This window comes from Lycorma delicatula, chromosome 4 (genome assembly GCF_047948215.1).
Source record: "Lycorma delicatula isolate Av1 chromosome 4, ASM4794821v1, whole genome shotgun sequence".
NCBI classification, from domain to species: Eukaryota; Metazoa; Arthropoda; class Insecta; order Hemiptera; family Fulgoridae; genus Lycorma; species Lycorma delicatula.
In genome coordinates, this window is record NC_134458.1 from 157,818,278 (window position 1) to 157,838,110 (window position 19,833).

Sequence of the window (19,833 nt, forward strand, 5' to 3'; positions counted from 1 at the left end):
ACCTAGTTTCGATGTGATCTCTATACGTATGTATACATCTCGCATAACTCAGAAACGATTAGCCGAAGGATGTTGAAATTTTGGATTTAGGACAGCTGTAACATCTAGTTGTGCACCTCCTCTTTTGATTGCAATCTACTGAACCAAAAGTGTCAAAAAAATTCCGAAATCCAAAAAAATTGGATTTTGTACTTTTTCTTAACTGCAGTAATAACCCCTCATTGACAGCAACGATAAGCGATACTCATACGTGGTACTTATTTTCATTGTTTTCAGAGTTATAGCCAAATAAAATTTTAATTCATGAAATATTTGTAACTTACAAGGAAACAGCACATCGGTTCAAATCAGACATCATCTCTTTTTTTTAACTATTTTTTTTAATTTAAATATATTGATTTATTAATAATTATTAACCTCTGACTGTAACAACATTTTTACAATGAATAATATTCAATAATAACTTCTGATAAGTTATTAATGAAATAAAATTGTATGTACTTTCATTTTAAAAAAACGTGTATATGTAATTTAATAGGCGTACAAGGAAGTCATGTAGTGTCCACATCAGAATTTTTTAATATATATATTTAATCTATGCTTTGTTAGTTCATTTTTTTTTTTCATAAAACTTTGTGCATTTTTAAATTGCATATTGTTAAAAATGTGTTAAGCTCTTGTTTTTTTATGTATAACTAACTTGTTTATGTGGAATCTGCATGTTTTGGATTAATGTATTTGTACATTTTTGCTGTTTCTGTGAGGTTATTTTCAAATTGTTTTGAGTTTGTATGTAATGTCCTCTCTATATATATTTATTGTATTTGTGGCTGAATAAGCTTCAGTTTTTATGATGTGCTATTTAGTGCAATCAGTTAGTTTAAATTGTATTTTTTTCAGTCACTGTCTTATTAGTTGTGTTTTGTTAGTTTTTCTGTATATCTTTTTATTGTTGTAAAAGTAATGGTCATTTTCTTTTATTAAAATGTTAATAATTTTTGTGTAACCATTAGTTAATGTATTTTATACAGATTGTTATCTATAAGTGTGGATGTGGTAGCTATTAATCTGTCCTAGATGATTAATTGTATTGAATTCTTTACTGCAGTAATTGGCAGACAAAGCTGTAAAATTAATTATTGACCAATATTAAATTTCAAACATGAAAATGGTATTAATAACATACACACACACACATATATATACATTAAATAATAGAAATAACAATAATAATAACATACTTACATTTTAGATAGTTTGTCTGTATGTATTCAATTGCTGGTTTCTCTTTTGTGCATAATAATAATGCAATGCAGTAGTAATTTAATGGTTTTGATGTTAAAAAAGTGTTCAAGAGAGTTGCCGTAGAGCTTGATGCACTTTCCAAAATTCCAGTAACAAGATCTCTAAAATCCCCTGATGTATCATCTTTTATATCTTCAATTAGATTCTGTCAAAAAATAAGAAATAAATATCGTAAATGTACTTTTGTTCTTTTATTAATGCTAATAATAGTCAATTCATCACCAAAGCAATAAATTCAACTCATTTTTAAATCATTCACCAGTTCATTTGAAAGCTAACCAAGAAAAAAATTAGTAAGGCTTGGATTCAACAAAACTGTGTAACCACACATACAGCTGTGAAATTACTACAAAAGGTTTTCAGAGATCTAATAATTACTAAGTGCTTGTGGTCACCTTGTTTTCTGGACTTAGGCCAATCAGATGTTTACTTCTGGGGTTATGTAAAAAGTAACATGTAGGAAATCCCCAAAGCCTACACAAACTTAAAACTCCTATTTGTGATTTACCATGAAACACATTCCATATGAACAACTTGTAAAACTCTTTGAGAAAAAGAAAAAATACATCCAGATATGTTTGGATGTTCATGGGGACCATTTCCAACAAACACTGATAAGATTAGTCAATGTTACATATTGTTATAGAGTTCGACTGTTTATTATTGGCAACTAGACATAGCTGTGTAAATCATAAAATTACCCCCTCTAAATCGAGAAGTATGCATGTGTTCTCACCAACGACAAAAACTTTCAGTCAGATATAGAAACAGTACAATCTAGTCACAGTTATTGATAAGAGCTTCTCCAGTCGCATTCACTATGGGTTTCATATAGCCTGCGATGTAAAAAATTATGCTATTCCTTTGACTAGAAAATAAAAAAACTTTTTTGTAGACTTATTAATAAATTACTTACATAATTACCAAGTAATGAAACTTAATTTCTTACCTTTTGCAGCATCCTACATCACATTTATATTTATACAAGTCACAGTTTTAAAAACATATTGTGCAGCAATAAAATGATTAATTAAATTTAGTGGTTTAATGTTACACAGTTTGGTGTTGTAAAGTAATTTAAAAATTGATAATTTTATGATCAGCCCATTTTTTTATAAAACGAATAGAGCCTACGTTGATCAGTCGCTGTCAGTGATCATTTCTACTCCAGACATTTGTTCATTTTCATCCTTCAGATTGGTAGTATCAGATTCAGAATCCTCTTGTAAATTCACACAAACACTGTCAGTTATGTTATCTAGCAGTCCTTCTGTTTGTATATAATAATTTTCAATTGTTTTGACATGAACATGAAGGAACAGGGCAGTCTTAGCACAATGTGCCCTTTTTCTGCCAGCAACCTGTATTTGAAATGTCTTATACCACGGTTTATGAAGTTGTACCGATTCATGAATCATGAGATCTTGCCGATGGTGATGGGGGTTGAGTGCTCAGTGATACAGAGTAGCTGGACCGAAAGTGCAACCAAATTGGAGAGATATCTGTTGAGAGCCAAACTAAGGAGTGATTCCTGAAAGAGGGCAGCAGCTCTTTCAGTAGTTGTTAAGGGTGTAGGTCAGGAGGACTTAAACGGCCATATCAACATCACTTAATCTTCTGAGTACTGCGTAGCTAGCAATAGAAAACTACAGCTGGTTTTTTTTCCAAGAAAATGTAACTCTGCATTTTCATATAACAAAGATGAAGGCGGCTTCCTTGGTAAAATATTCCAGAGGTAAACTAGTCCCTCATTCAGATCTCCAGGCGGGGAATGCTGAGGAAGAGGTCACCACAAAATTACAAAATAACATTCTATGAGTCGGAGCGTGGAATGTTAGAAGTCTAAAAAAGGTTGGTAGGTTAGAAAAATTTAAAGAGGGAAATGGATAGATTAAATGCAGATGTAGTAGGAATTAATGAGGTTCGTTGGGAAGAGGAAAACGACTTTTGGTCAGGTGATTTTAGAATAATTAACACAGCTTCTCAAATAAAGGGCAGGCAATAGTAGGTTTTGTAATGAACAAGAAGATAGGGAAGAGAGTAGAGTATTTCAAAATGCATAGTTACAGAATCATTGTAAAAAGGATTAAATCAAAACCTAAGCTGACGATTGTTAACGTCTACTTGCCTACAAGTGCCCATGATGATGGTGAGGTAGAGTGTGTATAAGAAGAAATTGACGAAGCAATTAAACACATAAAAGGAAATGAAAATTGAATAATAGTTGGAAATTGGAATGCAAGCATTGGAAAAGTCAAGGAAGGAAATATTGTGTGTGAATATGGGCTGGGCTAAAGGAATGAAAGAGGGGACCGAGTTTTGCACAAAGTATAATTTAGTAATTGCCAACACCCAGTTCAAAAATCATAATAGAAGAATATACACATGGAAAAAGTCTGGTGATACTGCAACGTATCAGATAGATTATATCATGGTTAAGCAAAAAAGATTTAGAAATCAACTCGTTGACAGCAAAGCTTACCCTGGAGCAGACATTGATAGTGACCACAATTTAGTCATAATGAAATATAGATTGGGATTTAAAATCCTGAAGAAAAGGTGTCAGATGAATCGGTGGAGTTTAGAGAAGCTTGAGGAAGGGGAGGTAAAGAAGATTTTTGAGGAGGAGATCACAAGAGGTCTGAATAAAAAAGATAAGGTAGAAAATGTAGAAGAAGAATGGGAGAATGTTAAAAAGGAAATTCTTAAATCAGCATTATGCTAACTTAGGCAGAACAAAGAGAACTGGTAGAAAACCTTGGATGTCAGACGATATATTGCAGCTGATGGATGAATGTAGAAAATATAAGAATGCTAGTGATGAATAAAGTAAAAGGAACTATCGACAATTAAGAGATACTATAAACAGGTAGTGCAAACTAGTGAAAGAAGAGTGTATTAAAGAAATGTTCAGAAGTGGAAAGAGAAATGAATACTGGTAAAATAGACAGACCATACATGAAAGTTAAGGAAAATGTTGTGGTACATAAATAAAAATCTAATAATGTGTTAAATAAAGATGGTACACCAATTTATAATACGAAAGGAAAGGTCAATAGGTGGGTGGAATATATTGAAGAGTTATATGGAGGAAATGAATTAGAAAATGGTGTTATAGAGGAAGAAGAGCAAATCGAAGAGGATGAAAGGGGAGGAACAATACTGGGATATAAATTTAAGAGAGCATTAAAAGATTTGAATGGCAGAAAGGTTGCTGGAGTAGACGGAATACCTACAGAACTACTGTGCTGTGCAGGTGAGGAAGCGATAGATAGATTATACAAACTGGTATGTAATATTTACGAAAAAGGGGAAGTTCCGTCAGAATTCAAAAAGAGTTATAGTCATGATACCAAAGAAAAAAGGAGCAGATAAATGTGAAAATACAGAACAATTAGTTTAACTAGCCATGCATAAAAAATCATAACTAGAATTCTATACAGAATTGAGAGGAGAGAAGAAGCATTAGGCCAATTTCGTTTCAGGAAAAGTATAGGGACAAGGGAAACAATTTTAGCGCTCAGATTAATAGTAGAAGGATTAAAGAAAAACTAACCAACATACTTGGCATTTATAGACCTACAAAAGGCATTTTATAACATAGACTGAAATAAAATGTTCAGCATTTTAAAAAAAATTAGGGTTCAAACACAGAGATAGAAGAACAATTGCTAACATTTACAGGAACCAAAAAGTAACAGTAATAACTGAAGAACATAAGAAAGAAGCCGTAATAAAAAAAGGAGTCAGACAAGAATGTTTCCTATCCCCGTTACTTTTTAATCTTTACATAGAACTAGCAATTAATGATGTTAAAGAACACTTTAGATCCGGAATAATAGTACAAGGTGAAAGATAAAGATGCTACAATATTCTGATGATATAGTATTTGTAGCTGAGAGTAAAATGATTTAGAAGAAACAATGAACAGCATGGATGAAGTCCTACGTAAAAACTACCGCATGACAATTAACAAGAACAAAACGAAAGCACAGAAATGTAGTAGAAATAATGAAGATGACCACTGAATGTAAAAAATAGGAAGAGAAAAGATTATGGAGGTAGAAGAATTTTGTTATTTGGGAAATAGAATTACTAAAGATGGATGAAGCAGGAGTGACATAAAATTAAAAAAGCCATAAAAAACGATATTTTTATTGATAACGATTTTTTAACGATAAAAAAGACATATCGTAAAGCTATACAAAAACAGGTGAAACGAGCCTTCAGACAGAAATATAATTTGTTTACATCAAAAATGAATGAGCGTAGCTTTATATGGAAGTGAAACTTGGACGATCGGAGTACCTGAGAAGAAAAGATTAGAAGCTTTTGAAATGTGGTGCTATAGGAGAATGTTAAAAATCAGATGGGTGGATAAAGTGACAATTGAAGAAGTGTTGCAGAAAATTGATGAAGATGAAGTATTGGGAAAAATATAGTTAAAAGAAGAGACAGACTTATAGAGGCCACATATTAAGGCATCCTGGAATAGTCGCTTTAATATTGGAGGGACAGGTAGAAGGAAAAAATTGTGCAGGCAGGCAACGTTTGGAATAAGTATAAAACAATTGTTATGGATGTAGGATATAGGGATATACCGAAATGAAACAACTAGCACTAGATAGGGATTCTTGGAGAGCTGCATCAAACCAGTCAAATACTGAAGACAAAAAAAACCTATTCATACAATTCATTTTTCAGTATGTTTTATGAAAATAGTATTTTCATTTTTGTCGACCATTCTTTCATTAGGTGCATGATAATGTAGGAGCTTTGTTAGTTTCTTTGGTACGATAAGCATTATCCATTAAAACACTTTTAGGTGGTAAATTTAGAATTAATTTCTTCTTTAACCGCCGTTCATAATTATCAAAATTCATATTTACATTATAATCATCGGCGGTCTGATTTGATTTATATATTAACGATGCATTTGGAATAAAACCATTTATACTTCCCGCGTGGATTATGTATAGTTTCTGGCCCTTTGATATAGGAGCAGTAAAACCTTCAGGTGAGTTGTCATGCCAGTTTTTAGTCCGGTGTGATTACTATGAATGTGTCTCGTCAGTATAAATAATAGGTTTATTTTCTCGGCGGTATCATGAGTTAAGTATTTTACGCGTTTTAATTGAATGTTGTGTAATTCAATTAAAATTTTATGATTTTTTGTTTTTTTACCCGATTAAATCCCAGCTTCTTTCAAAATTTTATTAAGACTAGTTTTCCCATCTTAAAAATTAATAAATTCCCCTAAAATTGGCAACAAATTTTTTAAAGTGGGTACAATCTTTTGTTCAACGTAAAAATGTTGCACTGTACGTCTGATTACGCATTTGTCGAAGTCGTCAATATCCGTTATTCGTTTTGGTACGTTGAGTTTTTTTACGTGGAATACTAAAAGATGTATTTGTGTTTTCACGAATTTCTTTTGACTCTTATTATTCTACTAATGGATCGTTTTAAAAAAAAACCAGTAGGTTGTGACACGCGTTCACGAACTTTGTTTACATCTATTACAAATCTTACAACGTTTGCTTCGTTCTTCATAAACTCATGTACATTTGCCACTATTTTTCCAGCTTGACTACGAAGAGTTTTATGGAGTATGGTTGATTTTTTAGGGGGATATTTACAATTTGATATAAATACAATACATTTATGATATAAAATACTCAGTATTAACACGATTACACGGTAATTCGTGTCTCACTTCTTGTTGACTGTAAAACCATTGACGTTAACAGCACGAACCCAGTTACGGAATGAAATGCGCACGCGCTACTATTACTAACCTTTAACGAACGCATTAAAGCAAACCGTCCGTTGCCTCGTGCCGGATGTCTGTCTAAAATGGGTTGACAAAAACGAACAGCCGAACTCTAATAGTGCATGACAGGTGTATTGTTATTTCGAACGCGCAGTACAAAGTAACTTTAATCAACTATTAATAAAGCGTGTGTTTTTAACTGTGAAATTATTTTTGTCTATTAATTTTATAATGGATAAAGTGCTGCAGTCATTAGTCAATAAAAAACCTACAATACAATGAACTGTATCCAGAGTTCTTTAAGAAATAATGGCCTAAGCAATCAGTTTATTAAACGAAATTTTTACCAATAGCATTTTATTTTTATGTAATAACTTTCTGTTTGCACGATACCATTCACTGAGAGATTACAATACCTAGATATTGTAGAACCATTAGGTTGTAAAAGATGTAGCTTATTGTCTTAAACAGGACCCAATTTTTTGTTATTATTGTGATGTGTTGAAGTTACTGTTGGGAGTTTCTTTAAACAGGGCAAATATACCGGGTATTCACAACAGAATATCAAAGTTATGTTATAAATCTCTTGGATGAGGTGTAGAATGTTGATTTAAAACTAGAATCAAAGAGCAAAAAGGACAGTTTTAGCTGCGGGCATGGCCGTAGATTGATGCCCTACCCTCTTCCGCTTGACAGGGCCTCTATTAAAGATGATGATTCAAGAACAGAAGGCCGTATGTGTTTTTCAGTTTGCTGAAAATCTGTTGTTACATTTCAACGTACATTCCATAGAAAGTGTAATTGTGAACCTACAAGTGACATAATATTCATCGACGGCCATAATCAGTTTGAAACGGCCGGATGCCTGTGTAAAGGGAAACGTACGGGACAACCAAGGGTCTCTGAAGAAAATGTTGAACGTGTCAGGGAGTCTTTCCTGCATAATTCTTAAGCATCTGTTAGGAAGGCCAGCCGGAAGACCAAAATATCGATGCCGGTGGTAACAGTTGTAATTTTTAAGGAAACTCTTACATTTGCATTCATATTGTTTACAGTTGTTACAGACTTTGAAGCCTGCCGACTTCGCGATCGAAATGTTGCAGCGCGAAATGACGACTTTCTTGATCCTATTGTTTAACGACAAGTCAACTTGTTCACTTCTTAGTGAACACACAGTATCCGTAACTGAGGGTCATCCTGATCCCATAGGGGAAGACACCCTCCGCCATCCTCTCTGTTCCGAGTCCTTGTGGGCTTTACCGGACGTCATCTTCGAAACCTCGGCTCTTGACATATTCCAGTTCGCCTCGGCCAGGCTGCCACCGATGCGAATGCCACGAGTGACATTCCCATCGGTGTACTACTAATGAACCCAAAACAAAACACATCTCACCGAGTCTTAAGCAAGACTGAAAATACCGAACAAAGGAATTGAACTACCTACCCGTAGAAGGTAAAAGTGAGTTCAACACACTATACTGAATATAAAAATATTACATGGAACAATAACAGCACAGTAACATTGAAATAAAACAAAACAAGGACAAGAACCGAGGGTCAGAAAATGGCGATGAATTCTTAGAATACAAAAGGAAATCCCAAAATTAAATATTTTCTGTGCCATATCAAGACGGAAAGTTTATGGGCCAATCTTTTATTTGGGAATGCTGTGTATATGATTCTTTCCTAAATTGTAGTGGACCAGGGAATTTTATTTGGCAAAAGATGTTGCCAAACGGTACCTCCTCAGTAATATATCAACTAAATGGGATCGGTTGAATGTGTTCCCTGATTGCTGAATTGGTCAGCATGGACCTGATATCGCTTGTTTATGGTAGCCTCCAAGGTCACCCAATCCAACCTATGTGATTTTTCCTTTCAGGGTTTTATGAAGGATCTTCTGTATGTGCCTCCACTACCTATTGATCTAGATGATTTGTGAGACAGGAATGAATCAGCTGTAGTTTCCATTACTCCAAACAAGCTCTTTAAGTATGAGACATACATTTCTATGGTTGGATGTGTGAATGGTTTCACATGACGAAAGGTACTCACATTGAATACTTATATACTGAAAAATCATAAGAGTTATTCCTTCATTTGATTTGTGATTCATTATTGTATGTCAAATTTAAAAGATAATAAATAGCTTTTAAAACCCTGATATACTTTTTTTGTACACTGTATGTTTACAAAAAGGCCAGACGTCTATTACATTTGAACACCCTGAAGCACATCAAAATGCAGTTGATATTCACCCCTACAGGTGCCCTACACTTGCTAATAGCATAGTGAATATTATTATTCTCAGAGAAAGCAGTTCTGAATAGTGCTACTTGTACTTCAGATGCTTTACATGTACCTCAGTTGTAAGAAAAACTGGGAGAGAAAATGTAAAGTAACAAATTAACATACCTTCTCTATTATGAAACACTGTATTATATATGTTAAAAACTCTGCTTGTTGCTTTAGCTTAGAAAGTAAATGGTGCAGATAAGTGACAGCGTTGAGCAAAACAGCCTATCTTTACAATGTAATTGTCACCTACATTTGATAGTTTTTTCAAATCAATGATTGGGGAACTTTAGATTTTTATATTTATATCAATATCAAGTTATCAATAAACGAATGAGCTGAAGAAACATGTCATTATTCCATTTTTGAAAGGGAAAAAATATATTTGTAGTAAAAATAGTTACATTACACTGTACGACAATATTTCATTTTTTGTTACAAAAATGTTAATAGCTGAACTATATAGTATTTTTGATGACGATTTCAAATATGTAAGTGGTTTCTTTCTATCAGGCATAATTTTTTTAAATTACCACCTAAGAAAAAACATTGTGATAGAAGTATAACAATATTATACATATAGTTTCTATATGCTTAAAATCTGGTTCTTTTGGATTTTCAGGTATTTTCTTGAGATTGCAGCAGTAGTCAGCCTGCATTCTTGTGTTCCATTTTCCTTGGTAATGTGTTTCCACGGTGGATATTTTCTGGTGAAATTGTTCTCCATGTTCATTTATCAGAACTCCAAGACTGTTAGAGAAAAAATCCGAATGAGAATCTAAGAAGTGGATCTTTAGTGACATATTATATCCAAGTGCTTTATAGTTTTTAACAAGTTCATTTATAAGTCTTTTTGTAGTTATCTGCATTATGACTTCCAAGAAAGTTGTTTGCAACCTTTTTAAAAGATTTCCACACAGCAACCTCACAATCATTCAAACTGCCTTCAAATTCAATATTATTGTTCATTAGTTTACTTTTTTGCAAGCCAACAAATATACCTTCCTTTATTTTAGCATCACTTATATTAGGAAACTTGTTTTTTATAAAGTGAAATCCAGTCCCATCCCAATCCATTGCTTGAACAAAAATTTTCATTAAACCTAGCTTAATGTGTAGTGATGGAAGGCAAACATTTTCAGTTTTACTAGAGGTGGATTCACAATGTTCTTCTCTCTTACAGTCAACGTTTCTCTTCTTGGCCATTTCCTTTTAATATAATGATTATTCCTGCAATAAAATTGTTCATGCAGCAGTTTTTACCTCAGGTTTACAGTTAACACAATTTTGATGTCATTACAACTTTGAATACTTATAACTCAATAATGAAGGCATTAAGAGAAAACAGGTTTCACCATTGTTTTTCTCATAAAATTTTAAATTGAAATCATATATCATATGTCCACCTTACTATTTAAAAAAAAAAATTAAGTTTGATTCAATATGGCTGACAAAAATTAAAAACCCACCATAATCCAGATTTTTTTTTATTAAGTAGAACTCCACTTCTTTCTGCCTACAAATACCTCTCAGATATGCTGTAAAAAGCTGTTTCCATACTTAAATATCACCCATTACACATACATATATATTTTAATATTATATAAGTAAAATAGTATATCTTACCTTTCTATATAAGGTATAATAAGCTGTTTTTATGTTTTCTATTTGCCAGTATTCACTACTTGCCACTATTTTAATAATTTTATTTTCATCTGTTCCTAAACCAGCAACTGCTTTATGTAACTCCTCCGCATTTTTTACGGCTGAAGTATTGTCAAATTCATCATATTCTGTCTTTACAAATGATAGCTGTAACATAATTATTATTAAAACTAATTATTATTACTATCATTATTACTAAAACTAATAAACACACAAAAGGAAACTACTGATATATAATATATTAGAAAGAGAGAAACATAGTACAGTATAAATTAAAACAATTTATTCCTTTACAGACAAAATTTACTGTAGTGGACAAAGTTAGAACGATCTAAAGAGTAAGATAATACAAGCTAGCAAGTTTTCAGGCAAAATTGTTGGAAATAATAAATTAATTAATTAATTAGTAACAAATCTAAAATATATATTATCATGGAGGGTAGTGCTTTTTGGCAACAAAACATGTAAAATCTAAAATGACTAAAAACTGGCAACACTGTTGCAGAACTTTACTGGTAAATACCAGTAAAAAAAATAAATGTTTGGAATTGAGATTTTAACTCCTTTCCCAATTAACAAAATTCTATCCGTATAACTATAACTTATTTGCTTACATTCTTATCGAAAGAAGAATATACCCAATCCTTTTTCTTGTGATAGTTTATAGTGAAAATTATACAAATTATTAAATGTTTAAAAACAAATTGATTTTATTGGTTCATTTGTTAGCTATTAACATTTTAAAAAAGACTCAGGTCATTCTTTTCAGTCACTTTTGTGGCCTTCATGTAAAATTGATGCGCTACTTTTTCACTCTGGTGTCAAATGATTTTATTGCTAGCAATTCTCATGGGATAGGAAGATGTGCCTAGACTTGAATATGTCAGTTTTTTTAGTATATCATTACTTCGTAATTATTTTTTACATATGTGTAGAATATCAATTGTTTTTAATGTAGATAGAATTATGATTTGCATAAGGTTGTTAGTAAATATTAACAATGATAGTAAACAGCTCTTTTTATGAGATCTTGTTTATTTATCTTTGCTTGAAGCTGTATCCTGTTCATGCGATATAAAACATGCAGTCAAAAAATTTCAGTAAATTTTTAATAACAGCAATGAATACATGCAGAGATCACATAATGATATATTATGCGATCTTATATATCTGCTTTTGCAAGCACAATCCACGAGCTGAAACACAACTATCGCTCTTGAAAGACACATAGAACTTTACACTTTAAAATAATTTTTTATATTGAACTTTAAAAAATTTATATAACAGCTAACTCGATAATTTACCCCTACATAAAATAGACATAAATGAATATTGAAATGAAGATAACCATAAGAAAATAATACATCACACTACAAATGTAATCATAAATTTAAAAAAGTTTGATACAATATAGCCTTAAAAACAAAAACTAAACTCTTACCCACAAAACAAAATTTCCAAATAAACTTAGTGCTGGAATTTATAAACTAAACTGCTCTGACTATACAATATGCTACATTGAACAAACAGAATGCATCTTCAAACAAATATACAATGAATTCATAAAAGCACTACATAAGGATAAAGATTCAACATTCATCTATCACTTGTGATATAAATCACAAATCCCTTAGTAAACAATTTGATATTCTTGACATACAAAAAAAAAAATTCACACTGTAAAACATTCAAACATGATGAAATAAACCAACACATATAATATATAATTGTACTAAATGAAAAGACATAATTCAAATCTAACATCCTTTCAACTATTTTATAAATGCATTCTTCTTAATTAAATGAAAACCAATAACAATAACATCTGCTAATACATCAGCAAGTCACTGAAAATGGCAATCATTTTTTATATTTTTCAAATTAAATAATCACTTACAGTTGTTGTTTCTATTGTTGTGGATCGTGTATTTGTTGCTGCTGTTGTAGAATTACCTAAAATAAAATTTATTTTGACAGTAATTATAAAAAGTAAACTTAAAAACCTGCACATGACGTTCATGATGGATTAATAAAATGATGAATAAAAATAATATAGTTGTGGGAATTATCAAATAAGTTTTATCAGATAAGATGTTAAATAATAATGATAATAGAATTCAAAAAATGAGTGATAAAATACCAATATAGATACTAGTGATGAAAATTTATAATTTTCTATTTAAATAAATATTATAATAAATTATTTTTTTATACATTTTACCAGACCAACAATATGTTGTTGAAATAAATTGAATAATAATACTCTTTTCAATTCTTAAATGTTTGTGTTTTAAAGTCAGGCCTAAATTTTAAACTAAAAATTATCAAAAAATACTAACCCTAATTAGGCGCTGTTTTCAAAAAGTTGAAATAAAAAAAAAAGTTGAAAAACTTTTTTATTTATTTTTTATTTTACGTTGGTTTATTATTTTTTCTTTTATTCTATTTTACATTTTCAGTTTAATTTTTATTTATAATATAGTTAGGCTTACAAAAAATGTGTTGTTTTTTAAAAGAAACCCACTAGCAAAAAATGCTAAAGGAAAAATTATTATCTTGATAAATATTTGAAAAGGAAGGAAGAAAGACAATATGAAAAGATTGCTAATAAGTATTTTTTGCTACTAAGGTGCTCTGGCATATATGAATAGATATTATTTTTTACCTTAATTTTTCCGACTAGTTTTGAATTATTCATTGAATATTGGAAATAAATTAGGGTATATACGAGGGTTATTTTTTTTTCAAGTTCCAAATAAAAAAATTTTTATTTGTAACAAGTACTTTCATAGTTACGCTATTTTTCTACATAGTCGCCACTCAGATTTAAACATTTGTCGTAGCGTGGTACCAACTTTCCAATACCCTCGTCATAGAACGGAGCCGCCTGTATTGTCAGCCATGTTTCTACGCACACAGTTTGCGGTACTGAAGTCTCTTCCTCACAATGGTGTAGAGAGCTGACCTTGAAATTTCAGGAATCGAATCACTCAATACAGAAATTGTGAACCGAAGATTATCTCGAATTGCCTCATCCACTCGCTCAACGAGATCATCGGTTGACACTCGCTTCCTTCCCTGACCGCCTGCATTATGAACATCTGTACGTCCTGCTTTAAAGTTCCTGCATCATTGTCGCACTTTGCTGTCACTCATTGAAGTTTCACCGTACACATTACTTATTCGTCGATGAATTTCAGCTGCATTACACCCGTCAGCCTGAAGAAATCGAATTACCGCACGCACTTCACACTTGGCGGGAGATGCTATTGTTGTAGACATGTTTACGTGCTAGCTGCGTGTTCAGAACTAAACGAAGTGACGCGGTGATTGAGGCCATACTAGAGACGCTGCGCAACACATATGCGCAAAGGTTCATCCGATTTTTGCGCGGGTTTTTATTTTGCAACCGATCGGACTTTGAAAAAAAATAACACTCGTATCATTAAAATACAATACTCACCTAATGATGTTGGAAAAGAACAGAAAATATTGAAATAAGCTCAAAGGATTTATCTAGATCTCACAATGAAAACACTGTTATATCATGTTGTTGCTGGTTTGATTAATTTCCTATTTGATAAGAAGTTCATGCATTCCAAAAACATCACATTGGAGCTTTTTTAAAACTTAGACAAAGTTATCATAAACATGAGCCTTTAAAACTGAGAGTATGGAGATGTTACCTGTTTTTCAGTTTAAATTTAATTGCATAGGTAATAAAATCCTTTTTGACATTTTCAGAAAAAAATTGATACACTAGTAGACATATCACAAAACATGCTTATCATAGGATTTAGTGATAAAAAGACGGGTGAAAAAAAATAGTAAGAATAGAAAATTGTAGATATTTGGAGGCTATGGGAATAGAGGACTGGAAGAGCATAATGGAAGTAAAAGGAGACCTTCAGTAAGAAGAGAAAATTTCTATTTGGTAAAAGTCTGGACTGATGAGTTAAAAAAGAGGTTAGCCAAATGCTATGTAACGAGTATCTTGTCTGGAAGAGAAGTATGGATGATGAGGAAGAAGGAGAGGAACTAGATAGTTGTATATTATATGTAGATGTGGAGAAAGTAAGATGGACAGATAAAGTGAGTAATGAGGAACTAATGAACAGGGTTAAAGAAGAAAGAGCACTTATGATGGAAGTACACAAAAAAGAAAAGGAAACTGATTAAGACATATAGTTACAGAAAATGGAATTGTGACAATGCATTGGAAGGGCCAGTGAAAGGTGAAAAGAAGCAAAGAAGAAGAAAGTTGAAAGGAACAGAAGTAGATGGAGGCAGTATATGGTATAAGGGACCTGCTGCCAGACAGAACCGCAGATAATAATGATTTATCATTCTATTCAAAATAAAACAATAGCCTTTAATGCGATAGTTTATAAATAAAATCATATATAGCTACCAGTCTGCATGTTTATTGCAAAGAAATTACAAGTAATTTAATTTAAAATACAGCCAGTACAGTAGTTTTATTAGGAAACCACTGATACACAGCAAAGGATCAATAAGAAGATTGAGTAAATATTGTAAAACAACCTAACTTCAAAATAACAGAGAAGGATATGATAAAGCTTGAATATAAATGAGCTAGTACCTTCCTTACAGCAATAAGGTAAAACATATTATTTTTTGTTAAAATATTTTAACAACTTTAAATTATTGTGTCTACATTTATGATAAATGGCCTTATCCAGTTGACGTTTATAAAATTCTAAGTTGGGCAACTTTTGAAGCAGTAAGCGATGGGGGACTTTATCAAAGGCCTTTTCTAAATCGAAGTATATCACATCTACTTGTCTTTGGTGTTGAACTGCAGGGCCTGTTGTTGCCAAGAAGCTGCCAGATTGAACATTGTTGATTGGCCCTTTCTGAAACTATGCTGCAGTGGCAAAAGAATGTGTTGGATGTGAGAATAGATGTTTCCAAAGACAGTTTTTTTTTCCAAAACTTTAGATATAGTGGGAATGACTGATATAACATGGTGATTCTGCAGTAAAGATACCCTGGGTTTGGGGATAAGAGTTTTTAAATTATTAAAATATTCCGTAAAATAGTAAATTAAAATCAAAAATTAAAAAAAAATCTATTTTTTTATTTTTATTTTTTTTTAATTTGGGAGCTCCCTCATCAGGAGAGGGGTACAGCTTATTTTAGTGATTTTATTGTTTTAAAAAAAATCGTTTCTAGCATTAAAAATTTGAAATTGCGAAATTATTTTTCCATTTTGGGGGCTCCCACACTCAAGATAAAGCAATCAAGTAAAATGAATTTTTAAGAATAAAAAAATTTCCTAAGTGGTGATAAATTTTTAAAAAATACTAAAATATAGCTATAATTCTAAATAAATAAAGTTGTAATTTTCCAGAAATGAGCGAAAATTAAAAAAAAAAATAATACTAAAGAGCTACTAATACTTTTCAAGGGCTATCAAAAGTTACGATTTTTACATTTTAAATGCATTGGTTTAATTTAATTTAAGATATTTTTTAAAAAATGATTAAAAAATATTTTTTGTTACCACAGATCATTGGAATGTAATGGACAAAATATTTTTTTAGTTGTTTGAAGGTCTATCAATGGAAAATAAATTTATGAGGTCAATTTCATTATGACCTCATTCCACCGGAGTAACTGAAATCAGGACGAAATTTTTCGCTAGCCGTAACTCCATAACAAAGCGTTTTCGGATATATGTTTGCATAAACCTTATTTCTTATTTAAAGCTCTAGAATCAGTTCCCAAATTATTTCCCTTTCATCCAGAATCACTCTTTGGGAGTGAATCACTTTTTGGGGAGGTGTGAATATTAAATTTTTGGTAAATTTTTATCCTGTTAGAAATAGTTCAGCTTTTGTAAGAAAGCTTTTTTGCTGAAGTGCCCCAGTAAAGTTTGATTCTATTTCAGCCAAAACACCCTAACCCATTTTTTCAATTTATGCATACGTTCAATACATTTTTCCCCCTGAAGGTAGTACCTGTCTACAGAGGTTGAAGATAATCGGTCAACGGGGTACGGAGTTATAAGAGCAAATACAGGCCAACCAACATAAAGAGCTTGACCTTATCGGTCAACGGGGTACGGAGTTATAAGAGCAAATACAGGCCAACCAACATACATACGTACAGTAGCCGCTACTTATCGGCGAGCTTGGATGATCAGCCCGCACGTCACTGCTATATTAATGTTCTCTAAAACATTGGCACTTATGATTATTCGTCTCTTAATAGCATAAACTGTTTTTTAGAAGCAATGTTTTTGTGTGTTTACAGTATTAAGAAAGTGACATTATGTTTCAAAAACAATTATTTGTATTTTATTTTTGTTTTTCTTTTGCTTTTCCACGAATATAAAGTTCAGTTCTGTGGTTATGCCTCTAGATACGGTTCTTTTGGCGTGTGTCGTGTATTTTGTTACATATTAATTAATGTGCGATACGATATTTTATCAAAGTTTTTATCGTGGTTTACGGTTTAAAATTTTTAAAGTAGTTCGTTCAAATAGTTATGGCTGAATTGTAGTCTGTTGTGAAAGGTAAAAAACTTCGAAGACAGGCGCGGGAAGTTGTAAACAACGTGTATGATTTCATGAAGAAAGAATCTCTGCTGTTGGAAATTTAAAAAAATGACAAGTATTTAATTGCTATAGAGAGGTGTGAAGAGAGAACTGCAGCTGCCTGTGCCATTTCTAGAACTCAGGTTCAAAGCCTAAGAAAAGAAAAAATAGAATTTCTTCGATCCGAGGGGCTAGAATGTTCGTTCATCACACCGAAAAAGAAACGTTCTAAATCAGTTACCGGATTAGATAATTTTGAAAACGGTGTGGTTAGGCAAACTGTGAATGAATTTCACTCAAAGATAGGGGAGCTGCCAACAGTTAACAAATTCTGTAAAGAATTGAAAATTTAATTTGATTTTAACGGCAGTGAGACGAGTTTAAGAAGAACTTTGAAAGAATTAGGTTTTAAGTGGCGCAAAACAGAAAACGAAAGGGACATTTTAGTTGAAAAGCATGATATTATTAGGCAGAAAAGGATTTCATAATTGCATGCTATCAGTAATTTTAGAAAATGTAACCGGGCGATCATATACTTAGATGAATCCTATGTTTTACCATCTCATTCAACGGCAAAATCGTGGGCTGATGACAGAGGTGCAGGACTCATTTACCAATAAATAAAAGTGAACGCTTAATTATAATTCACGCTGGAGGTGAAACGGGCTTTATTCCAAACGCAATGTTAACTAGGACAGCCAAATCAAAAAGGGGCAATACCATGAGATAGCATGAATACAAAAAATTATTTGAGACGGCCTGTAGAAAAATTAGTATCATAATACCCTTTCTGAAAAACTTCCAGTCATTAAAAAAAAAAAAAAAAAAAAAAAAAAAAACACGACAGAAATATCATACTCCATTTTCGTCTGAAACGGTTAAACCAAAATCGTACGAACTAATTACGTTGGACAACAGTACAGAAAACGATAACGATTTTATGAATTGTTGGGTAGAAGCAAGTTCTGCGGCTTCCACCTTACTTTTCTGATTTAAATCCAATCGAGGTGGTGTGGTCAGAGGGAAACCGACATGTTGTGAGCTTCATCACAACGTTTAAGATGTCAGAATGAAGGAACTGTGTAAAGATAAAATGAATTCGTTGAGTGACGAACACTGGAAACCTTACTGTGAAAAGGTTAAAAAACTCAAAGATGAATACTGGAGCCAAGAATCGTTAATAGATTTTCTTACAGAATCTTTCATTGTCTCTTTATGTAGTGACAGTGATAATAGTAACAATTATACTGAAGATAGTGATGACAGCAAGGAGAGGGTTCCATCTGAGGAATTAAATAGATAATTTATTTACCATTAAGTAATTAAAGTTACAGTAATAAACGTCTATCGCAATATTTACCGTGTTAATTATTAATAATAGATAATACTTTGTTATGCGTTATTATATTTTACAATGTACAGAATTAGCCGACTGTATTTCATTTAAAAATTGTTGTATTCATTTGTTAAAAATAAAACGATTATTTTGTAAGGGGGATTACTAAAAGCGAGAATTATGTTTTTACGTTGGGTGGTAATCACCGTTACTCCAAGCTCGCTGTTACTTGGCGGCGACTATATGTACATTCGCAAAAACATCCGTCTGACAAAAATTGATTTTTTGAAGTTGGCAGAGTTTGAATAAAAAATTTTTCGCTGATTATTTACATTTGAGTAATTTTATGCAAAAAGGGGGTGAGTGGTAAAAATTCATTGTTGAAATTTGACTAAATATGTATTTATAAAAATACAATTTCAAGTAAACTTCTAATATCACTAAATGTTGTTCTTCCTTTGTCTGATAAAGACAATTTAAAATCTATCTCATAAAATGAAAGTGGTAGTACTGTAACATAAAATACCTTGCACACGCCCTTTTTTGGCATAAAATGGTTTTTGCTTTAAAAAATAGTGATTGTTTATTAAAATATCAAATTAATTTATTTCTCAAAATTTAAAAATATAATATAAAGTATTCAAAAATAAAATATGAACATTCAACAAAATAAATACTAACAATAAGAAAAAATCATTATAATAGTAATTTGTCAACTTCTCCATACTCTTTCTCCAAATCTTCAAAGTTTATTTCCCCATCAACATTCTCTTCAAGAAGCATCTCATCTGAACTCGTCAATCAAATTTTTTACTTTTGCCAGCAATTCCTCATTTGTAGTGGCATCCACTATGTCTTCAAGACCACTTCTCCCCAACTCCTCCTCACAATGATTAG

The 19,833-nt window shown here is 31.8% G+C and overlaps 1 protein-coding gene across 1 annotated transcript in view; it reads right to left on the reverse strand.

The window, feature by feature from the left end:
* Positions 1-13,106, reverse strand: part of LOC142324021 (annexin A13-like) — a 52,994-nt gene extending 39,888 nt beyond the window's left edge. Inside the window, exons 1-3 of the mRNA XM_075364587.1 lie at positions 12,936-13,106; positions 11,000-11,185; positions 1,246-1,450 (exon numbers count right to left, since the gene is read on the reverse strand). Coding sequence (XP_075220702.1) covers positions 1,246-1,450; positions 11,000-11,185; positions 12,936-13,058 — 514 coding nt within the window. The 5' untranslated portion in view covers positions 13,059-13,106. The remainder of the gene's footprint in view (positions 1-1,245; positions 1,451-10,999; positions 11,186-12,935) is intronic.
* Between the last annotated feature and the right edge of the window lie 6,727 nt (positions 13,107-19,833).